This window comes from Cydia strobilella, chromosome 19, assembly GCF_947568885.1.
Source record: "Cydia strobilella chromosome 19, ilCydStro3.1, whole genome shotgun sequence".
Classification (NCBI taxonomy): Eukaryota; Metazoa; Arthropoda; class Insecta; order Lepidoptera; family Tortricidae; genus Cydia; species Cydia strobilella.
The window spans coordinates 338,498-354,840 of NC_086059.1; the positions used below are offsets into that span (position 1 = coordinate 338,498).

General features: G+C 37.9%; 1 protein-coding gene across 1 annotated transcript; it reads right to left on the reverse strand.

Annotated features, from left to right (window-relative positions):
• Positions 1–354: 354 nt before the first annotated feature.
• LOC134750319 (luciferin 4-monooxygenase-like) lies at positions 355–13,576 on the reverse strand. Its single transcript, XM_063685483.1, has 12 exons — positions 13,508–13,576; positions 11,763–11,933; positions 10,894–11,095; positions 9,290–9,464; positions 8,065–8,184; positions 6,847–7,021; positions 4,681–4,815; positions 4,259–4,384; positions 3,179–3,259; positions 2,220–2,366; positions 656–806; positions 355–513 (listed from the first exon to the last, which is right to left on the reverse strand). The coding sequence occupies exons 1-12, from the start codon at positions 13,559–13,561 to the stop codon at positions 374–376; spliced, it is 1,677 nt and encodes a 558-aa protein (XP_063541553.1). The 5' UTR covers positions 13,562–13,576; the 3' UTR covers positions 355–373.
• Positions 13,577–16,343: the final 2,767 nt, after the last annotated feature.

Genomic DNA, 16,343 nt, shown 5'->3' on the forward strand with positions numbered 1-16,343 from the left:
ATACTTTTATTTTAAGTTCCCATTCACCCATTCAGGGTTCAAATTTTGCGTTCATGTACAGTCACCAACAGATATATCGAAGCGGCCAAGGTATGGACCCCTGTTGGGGCCTTAAATTATGTCATTTAGTGAAATTTCGCTCGTACTTGTCCGTACATGTATTAGCGCTAGGAAAACTGATTATAGAGACAGATATCATTGAGTAAAAAGATAGGTGTAGGTAAATTGCAATAGATTTTTGGTTCATTTAGGTACAGATATTTAATATTTCCAAGTTAAGTATTTATTATTCTATTAATCTTTATTACACAATGCAAGAAAGTTTCCGTCTTGTCGACAAGCGAATGATGATCCAGTCTCGTCTTCTGGAAGTCTAGAAGCATTCCTCCCTGCCGACGAGTTCTTGGATCAGCTGGAGGCAGCTGGCGCGGTGGACTTTGCCAGTGTGGGTGGTGGGGAGTGACGTCACGATCACGATGCCCCCACGCAGATGCTTGTAGTCGCTTAGAGTAGCTGTGAAAATAGATGGAAGTCAGTTTCTGTCGCTGCTGTGTTGTTGAAGAACCACAGCAGCGGTAGGTCCAGCGTCTGAGCAAATCACGACACATTGCTGGACTCCTGGTATAGAGCCTGACTATAAATCAGCATCACTCACATTTGACTGCTTGTTGTATATCCTCTCTTGTAACGCCGCACCCTTCTTGTAGAACCACGGCAGCGGCAGGCCCAGCGTCCGCGCCAACCACCACACATTGTTGGACTCCTGGTATACTGCCTATGACGCGCTCGATTTCTTCTGGATAAACCTGGGAATATGTCATCGTGTTTCAAAATTATCAAAAAAGATGCCGCAGTAAAAATAGTAGATTGTACACAAGGGGATAAAGCATTGTTTTATGTCACGGGCGCGACATTGAATCCTGAGCGTAACGAAGGACTCCCAGTTTTACTCCCAAACGCAGCGAGACTGACAGACTGAGTCCTGAGTGCAGTGAGGGATTCAAGCGCCCAAGACAAAAACAGTTTTATTCCCGAGGTATATACTTTTCTCACCTTATGCGAGACAATAAAAAACAGGCTTAGTACTTGTTTCTGCCGGCGTGGCCTACTTGATTTAACAAATGAAGATCGTGCGAATCTAGTAGGCCGCGGCTTCGGTTTTCGAAAATCGAGTTGGCCACGACAGCTAATTACCTGGTCGCAGGCGGGTGCAACACATGTTGCTTAACGAAATTAGACTTTATCGTCATAGCAATAAGGATTATGAAAAGTGAAAATTACGTTATTGATCGGTGGGTTATAATGAAATTCCATACAACATTATAACCCGGCTAAAGCCAAGGGATATAATGTCTTGCTTTCGGTGAGGTTTATATGATATATAATCTGGCTTTGTGGTGTAAAAAAAATTTAATTCCTTGATGGGAACAAGGAGCTTTTAGAGACTGGGTAAAGAATTTTGCTCTGTGTAGTGAAAATAAGGTAAAATTTAGGATAAACATAAAATTAAGTGGTAAACGCAGCGAAGCCACCCTGTTTGTACAACGTCGCCCATTCGCTAAAAACTTTAGTAGTAAATTAGGTGTACTTATAGTGGCTATGTGAGATAGACCTCGCGAGTATAATTTAAAACTGAAAAAATGTATGCCTCTGCCATTTTTTAATTTTTCTGAAAACTGAATATACGAGAAATATCTGTTTTATTATCGAACCTGCTCACCAAATTTCACGAGAATCGGTTTAGAATTGGGACCTGGAGAGGAGAACATCCGAACATACAAAAGCATATGTGACGTTTTCAACTGAAAGGTACCACATTGTCGCTTGTCGATAAGGTTGATTTCTAATTGTAGCTATATGAAAAAAGCGCCTGACAAGCGACAATAAGTACCCTTTTGAGTTTTGAATGATTCACGGTTAGTTTCACTAGACTTATACCGGGATATAGACCGTGATTACCTTTTGTATTATTTGTGAGCTCCCGATATTTCGACGCAGTTACATGCATCATGTTCACGGGTGACTGAAGATAGCGGCTGGGTGTCAAAGTTGTGTAGACAGCGCTCACAATAATAAAAAAGGTAATCACGGTCTATATCCCGGTCAATATAAGTCAAGTACCCTTTTGGTTGAAAATGGCATATATAGTTTTGCCCAATTTGATACGGAGAGCTTCCCTAACGCTCGGTTAATTAATTTATAGTCAAAGCGAAACTAACATGGTGGTTTAAGTATTTAAAGCTGAGCTTAGTTCTGTTGACGAAAAAGAGCCGTTCCTGCTCATCCCTGTAGAAAACGTCTCCGGTCTTCAGCCAGCCGTCTGGAGAGACGGTCTCACGATAGGCTGCCTCGTTGTTTAAGTATCCCTGTTAACAATAAATTTGTTGCAAAAGAAACGACGACATTATATGAAAAATAAATGCTCCGTCTCAGTCTCTCCCTTGAATGACAATTTGGAATTACCACTACTTTCTGCGGTACCGTCATCCCTTGAAAACAGCCTCTCTCACGGTTTATCTTGAAAGTTGCTCTACACAGCGTAGCAAAATTATAGTGGCTTTTAATGAAAAGAGAAAGAGAGAGAGATGAGAGAAAGAGAGTAGAGGCGCAAAATATAACGTTGGATGCAACGTTATATTTTGCGCCTCAACTAAACTTGATGTCCTTGATTCTTTCACATAGATTTTTACAATCTAGACCGTCCAGGGTGCGTAGCCAACGTGCCAATCATTAACGTACCGTAGTCAACTCTATCACGCTTCCATATTAGTGCGACGGTAACAGTTGTGTTTCGTTCGCAATGGAGCGTTAACGATTGGCAAGTTGGCTAAGCACCCAGGACAGAAACGGAATCCGATAATTACAATATTATTGTTGTTGTTATTACAATAACAGTATTATTGTTGTTTTGTACGATTGTAAAACGAAATTAGAAATTATTGAAAGCAAGCATGCCAAAATAACAAAACTTCCGTGAGACACAGACATATTAAATATATTAATAACGGGTCACTCACGTATTTTAAGTCGAAAAACGCTCGGCATGTTTCACTCCGTACCGAGGAGTGACACATGAGGAGGAGGAGGAGGAGTTTCGAGCGTTTATCGACTTTAAATACGTGAGTGACCCGTTATTAATATATTTAACATGCCAAAATAGAAGATAAAGTATGCGTACCTTGAAGAGACATTTGCCCTTTATATACAATTCTCCTTTTTCATTAGGCTCCTTGACTATTTCACCTTTTTCGTTGATTAACTGAAATACAAAATTAACAGATTGGAACTCAGGAATCTTTAAAATAATAAAATAACAACTGTAATTTTCCATTACGGTTTACATTCGAATATAAACTGTTGTGACATAGTAACATTAAATAATTATTCGCACTATTAGTGCTTGAGAAAGGAGACCTAGGCTCTCCGAAACATGTCACGCGAGTGACTAAAACAAGTGAGTCTAAACCGTGAAATTATTTACGGTTTACATTTCCATTTTGTAATAAAAACGCGTTTTCCCTAGTTAAAACTATTTTCCGGATCGCTTCAATGAAAACGCGTTTTCATTTTCACTAGTTACAGACAAGTTTTCCATAACGCCTTGGTCAGAAGTCAAAGTCATAACTATTTGTCGCAAACAGACCAATTCGAACGTACACTGATGTCAGAATAACATAAAACTGATGTCATTCAGTAATCGTGCATTTCGCTCGTACACCTGCACTAATATATTACACAACGAAGGCCGCAAAAATTGGTGTCGGAAGCCAAGATCCACTTCGTTTAGTCACGCTAAGTAATTATTTATTTAAATCATTTTACGGTTTGGACACTTGTTTTAGTCACTTGTTTTAATGTTAGTATGTCTCACAACAGTTTAAATTCAATTATTTATTTATTTAAACTTTATTGCACAATACATAAAGGTACAAAAGGCGGACTTAATTTTGACGACCGGTCTGGCCTAGTGGGTAGTTACCCTGCCTGTGAAGCCGATGGTCCTGGGTTCGAATCCCGGTAAGGGCATTTATTTGTGTGATGAGCACAGATATTTGTTCCCGAGTCATGGGTTTTTTCTATGTATTTAAGTATTTATATATTATATATATCGTTGTCTGAGTACCCATAACACAATTAGCCTCCTTGGGCTTACCGTGGGACTTGGTCAATCTGTGTAAGAATGTCCTATAATATTTATCATTTATTAATGGGTTAAACCAGAAAGATATTCTTAACTTACTTTATTGGACTTACCCTAATTGAGGATGTTGCTGATGTGCCCTACGGAGTTGAGTGGGGTGCCCGGTGGACCTACTGCTACCAACCCGTGTGCCTCCGTCATGCCGAATCCGTTAAGCAGACAACCTGGCGCTGGCAGCTTATCCTAAATTACATAACAGTATAAATATTGTCCTCGTTTACCGCGATAGTTACTCATGAAATAAAACTATGAAAACGGATTAATGATTAACAAATCTTCACTCAGGCATACATACATTAAATGTTTTAAAAATTGAAATCATGTCTGATAATAATACAATAGAATAAAAAGTAGGTTTCCTCCGTCTCTGTGATTACAAATAATGACAGACACTGCCCCCCCCCCCCCGTCCGTCGTCGTCAACGATGAGTGTCAGGAAAAATATGGCCCCAAGCTGTTTGTAAAACAAAGTCCTTTACCTGTAAGGGAGCAAGCATATCCGGCGAAAAAGTCGAGCCTCCGACGCAAAACCTGTCGATTGAAGACAGCTGGTCTCTTGTGGCTAAGTGTCCTAGCGGAGTGGCTAGTGCAGGTCCAATTATGGTCCATGTTGCCTGCAAAATAATTACAAATTTATGTTTCTTGACATGTAATCAGAAGTGATCGGTAACAGGTTCGAATTTAAACTGACGTGACTAACAAACTAATTTTAAATTAAACTTACGTGTTCTTAGTCACTCGCGCGACATGTTTTGGAGAGCCTAGGTCTTCTAGACGACGCAGCGCGGCCGTAGTGAACGCTGCTCGCACTGTTAGTGCTTGAAAAAGGAGACCTAGGCTCTCCGAAAAATGTCGCGCGCGTGACTAAAAACATGTGTTTAAACCGTAAAATTAGTTTAAAGTAACGGGTTGCTATATAAACCGTGGGTGTTTGTAGAAACTTAGAAAGCCAATATAAAGAAACCGTTGGAACGGTTTTTAAACTGGTTTTGACACGACCTTAACGATCGTCTTAGTGATTGGCATTCATTTCACATACGAATTTCAATCAATTTCACATGTAATCAGCATGAGTGATCTTAAAAGTGTTATCAAAATCATGAAAAAAAAAACAGAATCGGGCCCTTGGTCTTTGCGTTATTGATAAATGATCGATTACAATTTAATTCAGTGATATTCGTCGCCTAGGATATAACTATACCTAAATGACAGTAATAAACTACCTGTGATTTCCTATAATTGGCTTTCTGTTTTAATCTTGTTGTCTATTGTAAGTTTTTAGCTGTTGTTTCTCCTTAACATAAATAAATAAATAAATGCAAAAGTACAGTAGCTCTTGTCTGTCATGTTACTTTAATAATTTATTTTATACATAACTGCGAGAAAAAAAAACAGGACAAGTACGAGTTGGACTCGCGCACCGAGGGTTCCGTACATTTTAGTATTTGTTGTTATAGCGGCAACAAAAATACATCATCTGTGAAAATTTCAACTGCTAGCTATCACGATTGATGAGATAGAGCCTGGTGGCTGACAGACAGACGGAAAGACGAACAGACGGACAGAGGATTCTTAGTAACAGGGTCCCGTTTTTACCCTTTGGGTACGGAACCCTAAAAAGACTAAAGTGACCTTTTTCAAAGTAACTCTTTTTCAAGAACGCCACTACTGAATATTCATCAAAACCCTTCATTAAATTACAAAGTGTAAGTGCTTACATTTATTTCAATTTTTAGGTCTAACTCTGAAGACTAACTTGAATAAGTACTGGATTCTTGAGGACGCTTTATGTATGTATGTATGTATGTATGTATGTATTGACATTTTTAATCGCCTGCATGATGATATTAAAGATCTGCCTATTAGTTTATTTAAGCGTAAACTTAAGAACTGTCTCATTCAAGAATGTTTTTACTCTGTTGAAGAATATTTCGATTACTTTAGACATCAAACTTGAGATTTTATGATATAATTAGTTATTGAATCTGTATTGTAGTTATGACATATTGGTAATATAATTGTAATTTTGACATTTTAGTAATACGCTAGATTTAAGAGCACTAGAATATTAGTTGTAAGTACTCTAAATGCGTACCGTTGCATGCTTTCTTTTAATATTTAGGTACTTTAAATTTTGCATGCCTGTTTCTGGTGGAATGTGTGTGACCACGATATATTTTTTATAACATCTCTTGTACCACATTTTTAAGCAAAATAAAAAATATTCTATTCTATTCTATTCTATTCTAAAACATTTGCCGTATAAGAATATTTTAAGAAAAAAATAATTAGGTTTCTTTTCATTGGGGTAGTTTAAGAGCACACCCGAGTCGAAATGGATGTGACTAACCCTAGAGAAATAGAGCAGAGCCCTACTAGGGAAGTACCTCCGCCTTATAGGAAACCGCAGCCAAATAACACTAAACCATACTCATGGTGTTGTGTTCCTGCCGGTGATTAAGGTTGCCAGAGCTCACCGAGAGCGGAGTGATAGGGTCGGCAACGCGCATGTAACTCCTCTGGAGTTGCACGCTTATTAGACTGCGGAGACTGCTTACCATCAGGCGGGCCGTATTCTTGTTTACCACCGACGTAGTATAATTTTTTTACCGACGTAGTATACAAAATATTTAAAGAACACTCACTCGATATTTCCCCGCCAATTCTGCGATGTACTCTGCAGAGATTTTCAACGGAGTCATCAGGATCGGGACCTGGTAGACGGGGAAGCCGGTCATGATGATGGTGTGAGTCAGCCACTGGCATGTAGACACGAGGAGCGCCATACTAGTCGGGCGAGGGAACTGGGTGTAATGGATCCTGGGGAAAAAGCTTATATCACATTGTTGCCAATAAGTATCTACACCGCGATCATGTCGTTTGTAATGACAAAATGTAAAGTTTTTTTTTAGTTAGGTGTTGTAAAGCGAAGGAAAACCGCGAGCCAGTTGGTCTGACGACATCAAAAAGACATCAGGGCCGACCTGGCATAGAAGCGCAGCGTACAGAACACTTTGGAAAGACATAAAGGAGGCATATGTCTCTATGTCTCCTTTATGACCTTGGACCCTTCGATTCGGTCCAAAAGCGCGCTGTACGAATCGTCGACGATCCGAAACTCACAAGCGGTATTGAACCTTTAAGTCTAAGGAGAGACTTCGCCTCCTTGTGTGTGTTTCATATTTCATATATCTTTATTGCGTCCATGTTCATTTTACATAGGATGGTATTGAAACATTGTAAAGTCGGTACATGGTACCCTGTTAGGGCATGGCAATATAATCTTAATACTAATGGTGACTATTTACAAATAATACTAGACTTGATGTAACGTGTTCTACCGCTTGTACAATGGGCTGCGCTCTGAAGAATTGTTTGACATGATGCCAACGGCCGCTTTCTATTACCGCACCGCTCGCCATCGGCAGGGTGTTCATCCTCACACCCTAGCACCTAAATGGTCGCGTACTGTGCGGTTTAAGAGGAATTTCCTCCCGCGTACGCTTCGGCTGTGGAATGAGCTCCCTGCCGAGGTTTTCCCTAGGGGCTACAGTATGGGGTTCTTCAAAAAAGGAGTGTACAGGTTTTTAAAGGGTCGGCAACGCGCGTGTAATATCGGTGTTGCAGGCGTCCATAGGCTACGGTAACTGCTTACCATCAGGCGGGCCGTATGCTTGATTGCCACCGACGTGGTATAAAAAATATGTCCAGTGGACGTAAACATGCTGAGAAGAAGAAGAGAAGAGGTGTTGTAATTTATTAGAAGGGACGATGCCTCTTGTGAGATGCAACGTGCATGAGTACATTTGCGCCGTCCCACTTGAGTCGCACTGTCAGGTCTGGGCTAATATAGGTATTCTTACCAAACGCTCGGCATCTGCATGATAATGCCTTCATGAGTTAGCATGGCAGCTTTCGGTACACCCGTGGAGCCGCTGGTGGGCTGAATTAAGGCCGTGGCATCCGGTCGCACTTCTGGTAGCCTGGATGTAAGAACAGTGGGAGGACATCACAGTACAATATGGTAACTTATTTATAACCTTTCAGGAATACCTTAACACTCAAAATTCTTTATAACAGTTATGTACGAAGTCGACTTGAGTTTGCATGTGCGGTCTGGAAACCCCATTACAGTATTCATATTGACAGGATAGAGAGATTGCAAAAAAAGTTCCTAAAAGCCCTTGATTTTAAATGTGGTATTGAATACAAAGACTATGTCGAATCCTTAAACCGTCATAAAATGCAGTCGCTTGAGTGTCGGAGAGACTGCGTTGATTCTGTTCTATTATATAAAATAATAAATAGTCACATTGATGCCCCTAGCTTGTTAAAAGACATATGTATAAGAGTCCCAGGTAATAAAGAACGCCGATGTCGTCTCGGATACAAGCACTTATTCTCCATCCCATGTAGTAGAACTAACTATTCTAAAAATATGTTTATTAAGCGAGCATGTGCACTTTATAATGATAATAACATTGTAAAAAATGTAGACATATTTAATTGTACCATAGGCTCAATAAAATTTTTATTCAGGACTATTATGTAAATCTAGCCGCGATCTGTCAATATCTAAAAGTGTTAATATACCTATTATGTCATGTTTGTCGATACCTATTCGCAAATTCTGTGTAACCTTTTACTAATCTGCTGAACTTAAGCCAAGATAGGTACTTTTTCGTGCTATATATAAAGATATGTTTAATAAAAATGGAAACTATAGGTCTAGACTAAGAGAAGAAACTGTAACAATATTTTATGTATGACCGTTTGTTTCATATTTAAATAAAAAAAAAAAAAAAAAAAACGATTAAAAAACGAGTAAATTGTTCGATACAGCCGCAGATATAAATAGGTTGTTAGGTTGGTAATAACATCACTAGTTTAGTTTTGACTTTTAGTGTTATCTGTGGCAACTCTCTCTTCCACCCAAGATGGCGTCGCTGTACAAGTGTCTGGATTGTGCTCCACAAATATTTAATTAGAATAAATTATATAAAGTGCAGTTCGTCTTTCTTTCATCACCATTATAACATAGGTAACAAATTTAAAGTGAAGGGATCGAGAAAGAAGAATGATACTTACTGAAAACTGCCAATGTCGTCACTACACCCCAGCGTGAATTTGTCTAACGATGAACCATCGGCAACCACGACTCTGATGTCAGTTTCTTCCACCGCTTTTGTGGCGATATCGACACGATCAGGCTCGCAGAAGATGATGTGGGGGGATACCAGAGGGAGGAACTGCTGGATTTCATCTGAGAATGAAAAAATAAAGTATTATAAGTCTACAACTTATCACAGACGGTTGATAAAGAAATTACGCGGCGATTTACTGGTTAGTCAGTTGTCAAGTTTTGGGGCTAGAAGTAGTAACATAAATCAGTTTCATGCAGCAAAGCCTTCAACTGGTCCGTAGCTGACTATAATAACTTTTTACCGACTGCCTCAAACAACCTATAGCCAGGTCGAGTCTACCGTCGTTCACACGACACGGTTAGATAACAGGCAATGGGGTTGTCACCTGTCAAAAGTTTGCATAGATTGCTTCTTTCTTTAGTTTTGTTCTATGAGATTTGGCTTAAAGGGCTGGCATCCAGGGCACAAAATTCCAAAAAAAAAAAACAAGCTATGCTGGCGCCATCTGTAAAATACTTCGACCGGCCAACCCCATTTGTAAACCTCATTGTAAAATCAAAGGTGTTTGTTATTTAAATATTGTTTGTATATTTAATAACAAAACTTCCGTAAGACACAGACATATTAAACATTAATAACGGGTCACTCACGTATTTTAAGTCGAAAAACGCTCGACATGTTTCACTCCGTACCGAGGACCGTCATCAGGAGCTTGCGTTGACGGTGAAGGACCGGCGCAGACTGCGCTGCTGATTGTATAGTTGTTGTGTATCTCTTTTTAGTGAATAAGGAGAATTACTACTATTAAGGAGACCACTGGCCTGTCAGTTAGAGCAAAAACAACTGACAGGCCGATATCGTCCAGCGGAATGATAGTCAGTAGGCCCCTTTAAACCCCAACGGACATAAGTAGTGCCCCTTTATTACAACGCAACAAATATTTGCTCATTATGAATGAGATAACGCCAGTAAACAATCATTTAACAACCGGCATTTATATTAACTGCCCGCATTAACAGTATAACGATTCAAATTATCATTATTCATTACTGTGTTAACAATAAACATTTCAATAAATGTAAGTGTTACTGGTGCATTATTCAAATATTAACTTCATTTATTCGACTATTAAATATATTAAAAACGGGTCACTCACGTATTTTAAGTTGAAGAACGCTCAACATAACCCGTACAAGCTTACGTACCTACGAGCTTCCGTTGTGTTGCGTTCCTGACGACACTCCTCGGTACGGAGTGAAACATATCGACTTAAAATACGTGAGTGACCCGTTTTTAATTTTAATTAGGGAATGAGGAGAGATGACTGCCATATAGGTAAAAGAATGTTAGGGATGAATGTTGATAGACGGAGAGCGTATGGTAGACCCAAAAACGATGGATGGATTGTGTGAAAGAGGATATAAGAAAGAAAGGAGTGAGTGCTGATGTGACAAAAGATAGAGGAGAATGGAAGAGAAAAACATGTGCCGACCCCACATAACGTGGGATAAGGGCAGGAAGGAGAAGAGTTTGCCTTATTTTACTCACATTCAGTAGAGTTCGGCTCCATCATAAAAGGGACCACGCCAGCAAACAATAAAGCATAAAACAACGCAGACATGTGTTCAGAGTTCCGTAGCATTATAATCACCGTCTCTGTCGTACGATCACTTTTTAAGGCGCGAGCGATAGAGACAGCGCGCTTGAGGATTTGATCGTTGGTGAATTTTTCACCGGTTGCTCCATTTATCTAAAAAAAACAAAAAATTGCCAAATTTCAAATAGGCTGGGAATAAGAAATACTGGACTGTACAATACTGCCCCATAACATAACATCCTTTCCAAAGATTGTGAGCGTCAGGACGGCGGGTGGACCTCTGCGATTTCAACGATATATTTATAAACATATTGTACCTTCAGTGTACCTCAGTGTACCTTTAATAAAAACCGGTGTACCTCTCTATAAAACGATATATTTAACAAAAAAGGGCCATCTTGACCTTGTTTTGTACCTAGCTCGTTTTAGGGATAGATATACTGATTTATAATGAGAGTTTACACAGGTACACTTTTATTGTATTTTACTTATATATTATACTTTTAGTGGGGTATAATGCAAGATTTCATAGGTCCACCCGCCATCCTGACGTCAGAATGGCGGGTGGACCTTTTTTGTTAAATATCTCGTTTTATAGAGAGGTACACTGGTTTTTATTAAAGTTACACTGAGGTACACTGAAGGTACAATATGTTTATAAATATTTCGTTGAAATCGCAGAGATTTCACTGTATTTACATAGTATAAATACCCGGCGCGACCGACTGGCATCAAAATAAGCTCAAACTAGTATTGTACGTTCGAATTGGGCTTAAAAGAAGATTTACATTCCAGTTAATAAAATAAAAAAATATATTACCGTATGCATTCCATCCGGATTGTTTTTCATGCAGTAAAATATAACCTCGGCCAGATTGACCCCCTCTCTGCTCTTGGCCCTAGAGCCGCCATTTTGAATTATTGAGTCCAGTACACCGTCCAGGTATAGTTGGGATTTCCATGGTCTACCTCGCTCCACTGCATAAGACATCTAGGGAAGAGATAACAAAACTAACTTATAATGCTAGAATACCTAGCATTATCACCTTAAAATAGGCGTCGAGACACTCGGACCTTGGGGCAAGGGTGCACTCGGGCTCCACAAGGAGCTGAAGGAGCTCAGTAAACGCCTGAGGGAGGCAACGGGCGACCCTCGCGCGGGCAGCTTTCTCGCACAAAGGATTGCCATTGCAATACAGCGCGGGAATGCTGCCTGCGTGTTGGGAACCCTGCCCAAGGGTCCCGGTTTAGTTGTAAGTTTTTAGTATTTATTTTTAAGTTAGGTTTTTTAGTTTTAGTTAGTTTACCTTAAAATAGGTCTGTTATGATAGAAGCTAGTGATAAATAATGACATTTATTACTGGTTGAATTATCGATGTCATTAAGGTCATTAGCACTCAGTAACTTCATTTTCCTGGTCATAAGACTGAGTAATGATACTCTCTTAAGAAGCATTTATTTAATGTTGAGATTATTACCAATGCTAAGGTTCTAATTAATAAGCTGGACTTCAAATGCTTGAGAAGTTCTTTTTAGTCGGGCATAGGATAAGAAATATCAAATAGAATATTGTGTTTACGTACTTTTATTTTATTTTATTAATAGTAATTGTACCTACATAGATAACGATTAAAATAAATAAAGGAATTTTACTAGATAAGTAACTGAAAGCACAGTGTTAATTAAAATGTAAGCGTTTTCATTTATAGCCATTTTCCATATGTTGGAACCGTTATGATTGAGATGACCACTTTTTGATAGGGGATGATTGAGTAAATACCTATTCTAACGAATTAGGTAACAACAGGGCCAAATAAGAAACGATTAGGTGATAAGGATAATCAAATCAATGACACTAATGAACAGCCTTGTAATAAGTACAAATTGTTTGTATTATTACGAGTATCTATGTATCCCTTATAGCAAAGAGGATATAATAAGATAGAGCGGTACTGTCATAGTAAATTTTGTATCCACTGTAAATTCACTACCATCTATCGACATACTTTAAAACTAAAAATGAAGATTTATAAAAATACGATAAAATGTATTTAAACATGGATAAATGATTTTTTTTATTTGCATTAATTATTTTTATATGATTTTGAACCATGTTCTTTCACTGATATGCGTTAAAATTATAAATAACAAACGAAACCGTTAACGCCCTCTATACGAGAGTAGGCTAAAACTAGTGGCGCCATCTGATCGAGAATCAAATTTTCGTGATTTTCGAGGCACGTTTTTTCCTTAGACTATCCATCTATTACGGAGTTATATCTATCATTGACATCCTAAGGTAACATAGATCACTCTCTAATAACGTAAATGTATAAATTATTTTTCAAGATAAAAACCAAATTTTATATTATTACTTTAGGTAGGTACAGTCGCCATCAGATATATCGGAGCGGCCGAGGTGCTCACAATATCTGAACACGCACTCTAACGCCTTGACAATAGATGCGTGTTCAGATATTTGTAAGCACCTCGGCCGCTCCGATATATCTGATGGCGACTGTACTATGCGATTCACAAATTCAGTAACAATAAAATATTACTTACTTTTTCCTCAAATAGACACTTTTTCTGCACTCTACTTAATCGACACTTGACCATATAATTTATTACTGGCACTAAAATAGGGCAGGGTTTTCACTGATATAAAACGTCAAATTAGAATCTTATCTTTAATTTCGGGCTCTCCGCTTAATAAAAATAAACACTTAGTACGAAATTAATGTCCATCTACATCTATAGTTAACACTCGCTGATCATTTTTTATTTATTTAAATATATTGACACGGCATCACATCAAATGCTAATACACCGAATAATTACACTATTTCAGACGTCATCTCAGACCTGTTCACAGTTAGCAATGTAGCAATGCCAATGTTATAACGTTACTTACCTATATAGGCTGTGCAATGCACAGTGAGATGATGTGGGACAGTAAGGAAACTCGCAGCCCGCTTACAATGGCAGCGCAAGACCAAGCCTCAAAAGTGTAAAGGGGCCCACTGACTAGATATCAGTCCGACGGACGATATCGTCCTGTCAGTTAGAACAAAAATTTGACAATATTGGCACAAGCGAGAACGTTTTAATTGGCCTGTCGGGTACGAAATACCTATAGACAAACATACTTTGAACGTGAACCAGTGCTTAGCACTGTGCAATTGCCTGAAAGACTCCTTTTTCCACTTTTTAGGTCTCCATCAAGCTCTCTCTCTCTTTTAGTAACATTCTACGTGTATTAAACGGTAAAATCAATTTATAGTTGGTCAAGCAAATCTTGTCAATAGAAAAAGGCGCGAAATTCAAATTTTCTATGTGACGATATCCCTTCGCGCCTAATCTTTTTAAATTTGCCGCCTTTTTCTACTGACAAGATTTGCTTGACCAACTATAATAACATTACTATCGCAACAGACAAAAACGGTGGCATAATGTAAGCTTTTCATTTGGCTTAATGCAGTTTAGGCAACCCTTGTTCCCTAAGCTGAATATACTTACACTGGCCTGCCTTTACATATAAGAGGTTTCACTATTTGTTAAGCAAAATCCAGATCTCTTTCCCACACCGGGGAACGTTTCCAACAGGTCCATAAGACAATACCAAATGCCAATACCGCCACACAGTCTAGCAGTCAGAAAAAAGAGTGCATACATTATGTGCATTAGAATCTTTAACAAAATTCCTGTGGCATTAAAATTTTTATCAACTCCGGAATTCAAACGTAAACTCTATGAACTGGTATGCAAGTGTTGTTTTTATACTATTGATGACTTTCTTAACCATAAATTTTAATCCTTCTCATGTTAATTCTTAAGCTTATATATGTATGACATTCTTTCTAATTTTGTAATTACTTTGACTTTTATAATCGAAATGACGTAACTTTATAACTTGACATTGTATAAATTTATAGGTATAAATTGAACTATGTTGTAAGATAATTATTATAATTAAGTAGTAATATTAATTTTCTGTGATTTGGCGAAATTCTACTACTGTTAGTAGCGAATCAAGCCAATATACAGTGCATGTACACCTGTATAGGTAGAATCTTGGTGAAACAAACTCAAAATATAGTACCCAACACCTACTTATGTAACCCAATATTCATATGCAAATAAATCATTCAAATCAAATTTATTTTCATGCAGATTTAAGAATTATCTACAATGTACATTTAAATTTCTAATTATAATGAGCTGCAGCGTCAAAAATAAAAATAGCCCTAACGATAACCAGCCTCCGGCAGGAGACGGCACCATAAGAAGAAGAAGAATTATAATGAAGATTATAAAAGGGGGGATGTGCGGTCAGGAATTTAATTTCAGTATAATTTCGTACCTTGTTGGTTGTTGCATTGATAATAAGTATGAGGTCCCTAGCGACTTTCATATTAAACATATTAATAACGGGTCACTCACGTATTTTAAGTCGAAAATCGCTCGGTACGGAGTGAAATATGTCGAGCGTTTTTCGACTTAAAATACGCGAGTGACCCGTTATTAATATTAATAATTTTTATTCTTTTATTTTTGACATGTTTCCTGTAACTTAGTTAATATTTTAGTAATACATATTTTAAGTTTTAAGTCTGTATTTTAATTTTAATAGATTTTTATGTTTCAAAGCTTTTATGAGCCATGTTGCTTGAATTAAATGAATACAATACAATATGTTTAATATGTCTGTGTCTCACGGAAGTTTTGTGACTTTCATATTGATTGTCACTGTGACAAGGTACAAAATGGTACAGAAATTAAATTAGGTATTTGACTGTACTACTGTTTCAATACTGCCGACCGTGTCCTACGATGTGAAGTAATTTATTATCACGGAACGTAAATCATTACACGTCCATCATACTTACCGTTCGAAGAGGTTTTAATGATAAAAAAAGATAAACATACAGGGTGGCCCTAGCCATTGGACATGGCCGAAATATACATACACGTATGCATTAGGGTATTTAGAACCAGTATACAACGTATCATAACAACCGGTGTAGCGGTTACGAAGAAATTAACTAATTACGAATTTTACTTTGGAGCAGCATGTATGTGTTAGTAGCTCCTGAGCTGCTAAATAATATGAAACCTTCGACCTTTTTGATTATCTTTTTTTATTTATGACACTAATAAGATTCAAATTTTTGACAAATGTCATTATTGCCGCACATTTTCGAACAAATTGTCAAAAGTATTGCCAATGATTAATACAGTATATTTACTTTTGTTGTCGATTATTGGAAATAACTTTTGTTTAAAAATTTATTTTTTATTTTTTGTTCTAATAAAAAAAAAACCTGATTTCAGGGTTTGTCCAATGGCTAAAGACAGCCTGTATATTTTAATAACAAAACTTCCGTGAGACACAGACATA